Below are 10448 nucleotides of genomic sequence, written 5' to 3'. Positions count from 1 at the left end.
TAATGATTATTTGGAGGTCGTGAGATGCGGTCTGGTGACGTAGGTTTTAGAAAAACATTTTCTTTATCGTGCCAACGTTTCGATCTTTATTGAGATCATCTTCAGGGCTTAAAGTGTTTGTTTTTCGTGTAGATGTGTCATTCTTGTCTGTCGTGGGGACACTCAAGACAGACAAGAATGTCACATCTACACGGAAAACAAACACTTTGTGCCCTGAAGATGATCTCAATAAAGAAAGAAACGTTGGCACGATAAAGAAAATGTTTTTCTAAAACCTACGTCACACCAGACCTCATCTCACGATCTCCAAATATTCATAAAGTAACGGTCACTAAACACCATACATTATATGTAATACAAAGAAACCAGATAGAATCTTAGTTTTGTTAAAATTAATCAGTACCAACTGATATGGACAGTTTACTTTTTATGTAATAAAATTAGACTGACCCGATGTTTAAAGGTAAGTCAAAACTTTTACTTTGAAATATGTGAATATTAGAATAAAACGTCTACACAATTTGACGAAATAAAAAATGTACATGACTAAGTATTTATTTAATTTATATTTAACCAACTCTAATATCGAACAATTCTTCAGAGTCGCCAAGGATCGACCTACTCCGATTATAGGGGTATTCACGATGTTTGTAAGATGTTAATTCAAATAGAGAAATCTCCAGTAGGAGTATAAGGTAAGTATGAGTATAAGGACAGGTCAGAAATGAAAAAAAGAAATGTATCGGTCTGATTTAATTAATGCCTATTTAAGAATAAAAATACGTGCAAACAAAAGAACAGCTCTTAAATCTATGGCTGCCATGTTGGTTACCTACGCCCTAACGGACAGCAATGTGACTACATTTCCGAACTAACACCTAACCTTNTGTTTAAGTTAATTAAGGTTTTTAGTTGAGATAAAAATGTCAATGGCACGAGCGGGATTCGAACCCACGATCTTCGGCTAGATACGCCGTTGCTCTACCACTTGAGCTATCGTGACCTCGATCCACTCGGACACTCCCATCACAACCAACAAAAAAAATGACAAAAAGGAGGGAAAGTGGTCACGATAGCTCAAGTGGTAGAGCAGCATTATTTAATCAATTGTAATATATTAATTGGTCAAGCGGACCACGAAATTAGTGAATTTAATGTGTTTAAGTTCGACTTCGTATCTGAAATTAGCACAAATTGATGAAATAATTTATAACTACCTACCTGAATATGTCCCTATGTCTCTATAGATATTCTATGTCCCTGAAGAAGACAATAAAACTTGTCGAAAGCTTGGGCGTTGATATAATATTTGAAGACCACAACCCGAGTCCTAATCAACATCCTAACACGTAACACTGGCTCTGGCTGTTAGATCGAGCAATGTTAACTAGGCGATTTTTATAAGTCTACGTCATCATTTTTCTCGATCTAACACGACCTAACAGAGTTAACAGGGTTAACACAAAAGATCATGAATACCCCTTATTTCTTCTGGGAGCGGGAGTACCTCAGCGCAGTATACTTGGATTTCCTCTACACCTTAGATTTTCAAACTTCAGCCACCACCATCATTACATCCTTTTCCAACGATTCAGCCGTGCCATCCTCTGATCCCGATCAATTGTTTTGGAAGAGCGCCAGGAATGGAGCAAACACTGGCGTATAAAGCAAAAGCACCATGTTATTTTCCCTCTTCGGAGCAAAACCACTCATTCCTCAATAATACTCCCATCCCGAAACATACTGCGCACTTTGTGTGCTGTCCAGGCTCATGACTAACCTGGAACTAACTAATATGACTAAAACGTAAGACATTAATCAAACGTTTCGGACTACTGTCACGCAAATCTAATGTTTCAACAAAAATAAACTGACAATCTACACAAGACAATACTAAAAGCAATAAATAAGGAGTAGACCTTTGAGGCACCGCAAAACCTAACGACATCCAAATAATACAGTTGATCCAAAATCCTAAGAACGCTCAATGTCCATGAAACCATACCCTTCTCAATGACCTCAAAATCCCTTGCAAAAAATAATTGCCAAAACATTTCCCACTTTCCACAATAAACTCTACTCTCACCCCAAACGAGTTGCTAAATCCTTATCCAATAAAAACAGCCCTCATCATTCCAACAGACGACTGAGGATGAGATGGCCTCGCGACCTACTAACCGAGGATTAGTCCTCGCATATAGTTTGGAGAACAATATGGGTTGTTAATTCCCATCACGACACATGACCCATGTCATTTGTCAATTCAACTCACTAAAAGATTATAGATTGCAATAAATATTACTAATTTAAGAAAAAATTTCGAAGGAATTAATATGTGTTGATTTTTCTCTAGAATTTTCTCCAATTTTTTCCTTATAATCATACATAATAATACTAATAATAATACTAATAAAACACTAATTAGTATTTTTCGAAGAAATAGCGCGCAACCTAGCTGATCCCTCCCTTGGTCCTTATATCCCATTCACCCCATTTGCATGTAATTTGACAGACTCACTTTTGGACTGCATTAGCTCCAGGAGTGTTTTCTCCCGGTCTTTCGTTTTAATTTTAATTATAGGCCCGACCCGGGCTTAATTTCATGTTATTTGGCCACCTCTCGGCCGGCTCTAATGTAGTCGTGATTGTTTATAAATAGACCGGTTACGCTGGAAAATCGTGCTTGATGAGCTATGTAGTTGATTGACATCTCGTGTTTAGTCTGAAAAACGAAGTGCGTTTTTCCGGCCGACTGCAATATACTATAGCTATAAAAAGGAACGGAGAAGAGGGCCGTGTTAAACAATAACAATTTACAAGGCTGGGATCCTTAAATAGTGTTACATTATTTTAACCCCACAATACAGGCCGAAATTATTTCTATTTATTCATTTCAGAAATGGCAGAAAATTGTTATAATGCCAACTGGTCATAAATGATATATGTATATATAAAACAATGATCAGTAAACCTGTTTTCAATTTTGCGTTCAACATAGAAAGACCCACTTTTCAATTCACTAGAATTATTTTATTTAAAATTTTCAAAAAGCAATATGTATTTTCAAAAGTAAACCTATAAAAAAGAATTTGACATCGGTATTGCTAGATATTTTCTTACTCAAACTTTTCATGATTCATCTAACGTAGATTAACGTAGTGCAATCACAACATGGTAAATTTATCACATGTGGTTCTCCGATATCACATCCTAACGTTATGTGATAAAAGTACTCTGGGTTTTTAATTTTACACAGGGAGTGATACATTATTCACTTGAATCCATTACAGTCCGTGGTCCGATTGACCAATTAACATTTTTCAATTAATTAATATTTATGAAAGGTATTGGTTGAGATAAAAAAGTCACTGTCACGAGCAGGATTCGAACCCACGACCTTCGGCTAAATACGCCGCTACTCTACCACTTGAGCTATCGTGACTTGGAAAATGACAAAAAGGAGGGAAAATTCGAGAGGTGAGGTTGAGATGGGTCGTTGGTGTCCGAGCGGATCAAGTCACGATAGCTCAAGTGGTAGAGCAGCGGCGTATTTAGCCGAAGGTCATGGGTTCGAATCCCGCTCGTGACACTGACTTTTTTATCTCAACCAATACCTATCATAAATATTAATTAATTTAAAAAAATATTCACTTGTTTACCAAGCATTTATTTATAATTTATTTATTTTAAATTGTAGATAATTTTCTTTATGTGTGGTGTTTAGTGACCGTTAGTCAATTATTCGGAGATCGTGAGATGCGGTCTGGTGTGACGTAGGTTTTAGAAAAACGTTTTCTTTATCCTGCCAACGTGTCGAACTTTATTGAGATCATCTTCAGTGCCTGGGATTTATAAACATTGTTTAAATTTTACAAATACATGTAGGATGTAGAAAAACTTACGAATTTGTACATTGCTAGAAAATTTTAGATTTAAAAAAATACACGGAAAACAAACACTTTGAGTGAGCTCGAATACTTTGATTGAATCTAGAATTTTCTAGCATTGTATAAATTCATTTTTTTTTTATCTAAAATTTTCTAGCTATAAATTCATTTCACATTTGTCCAGGGTCACTCATTTCGACCTCTTAGTCCAACATCCAAACCATTTTCTATAATCCTCCAAGTTAAGATGTGTAGCCTAAAGTTCCAATGGCCTCGTGATAGTATTATAGGAGTGTAACCAAAGGGTTAATTTTCTACGTTAGTACTATAAAATTCAATATAATGACATCAGATTTGCCTGTACCGCTCTAGTAGAAATACGAAACTTTTTCATTTCAAACTTGGGCAGAATACCGTCTTTGCTTGTTGTTGTCAAAAGGGTTATAAGACATAAGTGGTCAATGGTATTTTCAATGGTTGCTTAAGAAGCTTAAGCTTAAAAAAAAAAAAACAGGTTGAAACGACTTTGATGTAACTTTAAAGTAAATGTTGGAGGAGTATTTTTCTGTTTCTTCTTCTATTTTACGACTTAAAAAATTCCCTGAGGAGTAGAGATAAGAATCTTGGATAAACAGTCAGGAAGGTTTTACCTCGATTTTATGGCGTTTAAATCAAAAAGGGAAAGGGGCAACAAACAACACGCCGTATAGTGATAATGTTTATCTTAGAGATATATTAACAAAAAAAAAATTACAGGAAGGCAGGAAAGAAGAATAAAGAAAATAAAAGAGCCACTGGTGGGTTCGTGTGTGTTCGTTGGAGGAGACGTGACCGCGGTAAGAAGCCATTGGGCAGGTGGGCAATGAAGCCATAAGATGCTATCGGCCTCACGTACCCTTACTATCTCCCGCTACCGACTCCCTTTTTTTCTCTCTCACTCCCTCTCACTCTCTCCTCCTTTTCAGAAACAAAACCGCCTAAATAAACAATTTCCCGGCTCGGCGGCAGGTTTTACACCAGAAGTCTCAAGAAGAAAAGGTGTCACGATTGAAAGGGGTGGCTGGCACCACGTCTAACGGGGTCGAGACACCGCCAGAACACTCGAGGTATTTTACCTCCCCAATTTATCATTTTTGAAGACGGGTTGCGGAACTCGAACTTTACAGGTAGAACTCTTAAGAAAACCGACATCAATTAGGGAAAATCACTATAATGTTTACTACAGATTTAAGATAGAAGTGTTAAAGTATACAGAATTTTTGAAATCTTTCGAAACACTTGATAGAATTTATTAGAAAAACAGTTGTACAAGCTTTTATTATTACGTTTAGTTAAGTCCCATCAACCCACCTCATCTTTAATCCTAAACCCTTGGGCAAAAAGTGATGATTTTGCTAGTCTTTTTTCTAAAGAAACAGTCAAAAAAGTACAAATTCTTGCATATTGGCCATGTTAGTAAGTGAAATGACATGATTTTTCTCTATAAGTCAAAGGACACTCAACAAGGCCGACGACAAATTAAAGCTTAATTCGAAACAGTTCTCATATCGTAGATCAGTGGCACTCACCGTATTATAAACAAATGTAGTTTCCTTTTAACAGAAAGTCCTGTATGGTATGCTTTGACATTGGTTAATTTGTAGGAATATAATACATATTGCATTTGTGTAGTGATTAGTGACCGTTAGTCGATGATTATTCAGAAATCGTGAGATGCGGTCTGGTGTGATGTAGGTTTCAGAAAAACATTTTCTTTATCGTGCCAACGTTTCGATCTTTATTGAGATCATCTTCAGGGACTGGGATATTGCATTTGTTTGTAATGACATAACTTCCTAGTTGCTAGAAAGCAATCGTGGGTACCGAGGAACGAAAGAGGATTTGAAACAAAATTCATACTCAAATTTGTTTATTAAAGAATAATAAGTTTTCGAACTTATATTGTAATAATAAAGATAAAGACGAAACAATTCAGAAATGTTCCAACATACCTCACTAGAAACGAAAGCACGCCAATAAAATGCTGTCGATGCCGCAAGAACAGGTCCACTGGTTACACACAAAACAACCCCAAATTTCTGGTATTTTGGTATACATTAACATTTTTTCAACCAAATGTTAAGAAAACATTCATTGCAGGAAGTTTTCATTAAAAGGCCGGCAAGAAATAATTATTAATGCGATACCGTCCAAAAATCCTTGGAGCTTGTCTGAGTTTTGTATCCCTTCATAAATACAAGCGGTTAAACCAATCTTAAAAATATATTTGTTTATTGTCTGTATGAACGTACAGCTTCAATGTTTTCTCTACTGATGTGCGTTTTTCAAAAAATACATATGCTTAGACAAAAAACCTGAATTTTCGAAGCGAGTTAATTATAAACATATTCCTGGAGGGAAGGTCCGGACACTGAAAAATTTACGCAACCGGTGTTACTCAATCGCTCTCCTAATGAAACTATTTTATCAGACCTTTTATCCTTAACCGAGACATACACCCAAATAAAATTTAGAAGACGTCTTATCTGTTTTGTATACGATAAAGCAATAGAAAAAAAGAAAATTGTCCTCAGAAGAGAAAAAATAGAATAGCCGCGATAATTAATATTTATTTTGGTGGCAATTGTTACCAGATGAGTGTCACTCGTTTTTAACGCCTCACTATAATTCTAGAAAATAATCTATTTTTGTAACTTTTATGACACCCTGCACGGTTGAACTACATTGTTTAAATATTTGAACATAATAATATTTTTAAAAAAACCAACATATTTATATTCCCTACTAGTCTCTCCCCCTACTAGTCTGAATCTTATACAATTGTTGATTATTGTTACTTATGACGAATAATAATTTAATTTTTTTAAACACTGTTACCAAGGAATAGTAAGGTTATTTAAAAAAACAAAAACTAGATGCATTTTTTATCCGGGCCATATACATTGGCCTTGACATCAAATATTTACTTGCTTTACATTTTAAAGATTAATCTGTTACCCTAATCCTAGAAACTACTTAATTTCTTGACAATAAAAATGAAAAACATTTTTTTTATCGTGCCAACATTTCGATCTTTATTGAGATCATCTTCAGAGTTCAAAGTGTTTTGAGTGCCCCCTCAACACGACAGACAATAATGGCACATCTACACGAAAAACAAACACTTTGAGCTCTGAAGATGATCTCAATAAAGATCGAAACGTAGCGCCCCACCAGATCGCATCTCACGATCTCCGAATAATCATTGTCTAAGGGTCACTAAACACCTCACAAAAATATGTTTTATGATCAAATTTGTCATTGTTTACACCCTATTTTCAAGTCAAATTCAACCTGTTCCAACGAAAATTTTAATATTTTCGAACCTTTACAATTTCAATTTTGGCATTTCTCACTCTTATTTTCAGCTTTCTCTCTTTCAATTTCAACATTTCCTTTACAAAGTACAAATAATAAATAAATGTTGTGAATTTTGCTATAGCCCAGTTTCTTACAATAATTTCAAGGAAGAAGATTTAAAACTTGGAAAACATTGGTAATAATGAAATAATAAAAATAATAATATAGTGTAAAAATTGAGATACTAATATTTCAATAAAAAAGTAATATTTGCAATTTGGCTAGTAAATAAAAACAATTAGTACATCAGATGAACTAATTGATTGTTGTTGTACAAGTATATATGTATGTATATATGTATGTATGTATGTATGTATGTATGTATACATATACATGTATATATCTATATATATCGAACATTTTAATTTTTGGACCATTTATTTTGCAACTTTACTCAGCTCCCACGGACACGATTTTAATCTGTTTATTTTTAATTACTAAATTCGAAAGTAGAAACAACTTTGTTTTCTTATATACTTGGACCCAGAACAAAAACGTTCGGTTCGATTTAGTCAAATGGACGAATTGATTTGACGAATGTACAATTTGTTTTGGAAAAAGTTTTACTTGATTAGAATAAATTTAAATTTGATTTAGTAAAAGTTGAATTTGGTTTAGAAAACTTCAGTTTGATTTGATAATTGATTTAAAAAAATATTTGAAAAAGGCATAATTTCGTATTCGCACAATTCAATTTGATTGTGAAAATGTTAATTTGATTGGAAAAGTTTCCATAGAAAAATCAGTATTTGATTTTTAAAAAAAGTTTAATTTGGTTTTGAAAAAGCTCGATTTGTTGTGAAAGAAGTTCAATTTGATTTGAAAAAAAAACCGAATATTTCTTATCCTCAAAATTTAATTTAGTTAGGAAAAGGTTCTATGCGGTTTGAGATTTCAGTTCGATTAGGAAGAGGTCAATAAAATTTTGATCAAAAATTAAGTTGAAGATATCTTGGCCTATAATCGCGAACATTATTTCATTTTAACGATTAACGGTGATAGTTAATGTATCTATTTTTTTTATTGTTGAACTGGGTTCAAAACCTTTTCTCACAGACGAATTATAAGATAAATAAATATTTTAAATAATTTTTTGTGTGTATTAAAATGTTATATTGTTGTTTCATTCCTTATAACTTTGTATTATTAACATGCCAAAACATTTTGGCAATACATTGACTTTGGATATTTACAAAGGAATCTTATATTAACAATTTCCTTACGATTGGCATTTAAAAAATACGAATGATAGTTAAACGGTACGTGCAGAAATATCTATTTTACTAGTTCTAGGAAGACACCTTTTACTCCCATACCTATAAGTGTTTTCTCGGAAAAAAAAGTCATTGAACGGATATATTTCTGCGGCCTCTTTTTAAAAAAAGTTTTGTAATAAATTTCGTATTTAAAGAAGAGAGTGTAGATAATTCAAATTTTACTTAATGTTGAAAGGCTTGATTCCTCAATAGTTCAAATCAAGGGAATAAGCAGTTTATCTCTCCTAAGTGATTCTGACGAGTTTTCAAAGAAAACGAAAGTGTCACGGAATCCGCTTAAGAATTCCGTCAAATAAACCGGGAAACCAGCCGAAACTGGTTTAGTTCCGTTGAGAACGGAACTCATTTAAATTTCCCCGATGAAGAGGGGTTTGTGGTCAAATATTAAAAAAAAATTAAATTAAAATAATAAAAACTATAGAGTTTGAACATCATAAATGTTTGTTGATATGCTATAAGGCTGTTTTATCTCTGTGCAAGGGTGTGTGTAATTACTCTGAACAGGCTTGACGGAGTTTGGAGATTTCAACACATCCTTGAATAAATAGAAAACAAGAGGATTTACCATTTTTATGTTTGTTTATGACTAATTATTCTTATTATTTTAATTTTTATAATAAACTAAGAAACAATAAGAAAGAGTGGAGTCTACTGTAGGATAGATTCGTACAAGCTATTTATATTATCACAAAAAATCCCAGATATGTTCAAAATCGATGAATATTTAATAAATGTCTTGCTGTGCAATGTGAAAAGTGTCATTTGAAATTGAAAAGATGATAAAAATCCTTAAAAGAAATTAAACTAGATATTTTTTGCTGATTTATGAACAAAGATTGACCGATTGTACACTGTGACTACTTAATACTATATATTTTTTGTGGATTTTTGAAAAAGTTCAAAATGCGAGAGGGTTAAGCATCTTAAAATTGAATTTTTATTTTACCTTACACCCTGGAGACAACTACTTTTAAATCAGCTTCAGGTCAATGTAAGATTTTTTTGCATTTTATCAATGTCATGAAATTTAAATTATAGCTATTATTTTAAAGAGATGTATCTCCAGTTTTTTTTGCAGTTTTTAAATTTGAAATTTACTCACCGATTATGTTATTAGCTGAAGCGAGGCTGACCCATGTCAGTACCCCGAGCCAAGGGAACGATTTCATAACCTGAAACCACACACAACCCGATAAGCCCTAAGTCACTCAATTTACCGTTTTAAGAAAAAAATTGATATCAAGCAATTTCAATATCTTTTTGAACGAAAATCGATCGAAAAAATGTTCAGACTTACCGAATCAAGTTAAAAACTAAAATCAGAATCACAAGACAAACGAAAGTCTATATATCGATATTTAAAAAGTCGCGAAGTTTTACGAACACAGTCTCCCGGTAGCCGTCGATGTGCTTCCTCACGTCTGGGCACGGACTAAACCGATGAGAAAGAGATGCGGAGCTGGAAAAACTGACTCCGCCCTGGCTCTCCCACCAGCCCTCAACTCCACCAATCGCACCCCCAACTTTACAGGTAATATCAGTACCTCCCCTTCATATAAAATTATTCCAGCGTGGTCAATTCGATTCTATAAATATGCCGTGTAAATTTGTTTTATGGCTGTTTGAATCATATTGTTACTGTCATTCATTTGTACTGGTAACGATTTTTAAACGCTTCAAATCAACTTTTCAAATGAAACTTCTCTTCACTAGTAAGTTCGAGATCAGGAATGCGGTCATCAAAAACAAGTAAATTTTGTAACTTATACCAAGCTTTCAACATTTATTGAGGTCTTCATCAGGGCTCTACAAGTAATAGCAACGTTTATAATTAATAAATAATATGTAGCACAATAATTCTCAGATAACAATGGATATATACGGG

At 33.7% G+C, this 10448-nt stretch overlaps 1 protein-coding gene across 2 annotated transcripts in view; it reads right to left on the bottom strand.

Annotated features, from left to right (window-relative positions):
• LOC106664380 (BMP-binding endothelial regulator protein) overlaps nt 1-9984 on the bottom strand; it is a 49233-nt gene extending 39249 nt beyond the window's left edge. For both annotated transcript variants that reach the window (XR_002910721.1, XM_014390059.2), the window contains exons 1-2: nt 9861-9984; nt 9666-9735 (exon numbers count right to left, since the gene is read on the bottom strand). Coding sequence is in view for 1 of the 2 variants with exons in the window: in XM_014390059.2 (XP_014245545.1) it covers nt 9666-9732 (67 nt within the window). In the remaining variant the exon portion in view is untranslated. The remainder of the gene's footprint in view (nt 1-9665; nt 9736-9860) is intronic.
• Nucleotides 9985-10448: the final 464 nt, after the last annotated feature.

Source organism: Cimex lectularius, unplaced genomic scaffold, assembly GCF_000648675.2.
Source record: "Cimex lectularius strain Harlan isolate CLEC.00 unplaced genomic scaffold, Clec_2.1 scaffold98, whole genome shotgun sequence".
Taxonomy (NCBI): Eukaryota; Metazoa; Arthropoda; class Insecta; order Hemiptera; family Cimicidae; genus Cimex; species Cimex lectularius.
The sequence above is the reverse complement of the archived record's forward strand: the minus strand, read 5'-3'. Positions and strand labels throughout refer to the sequence as shown.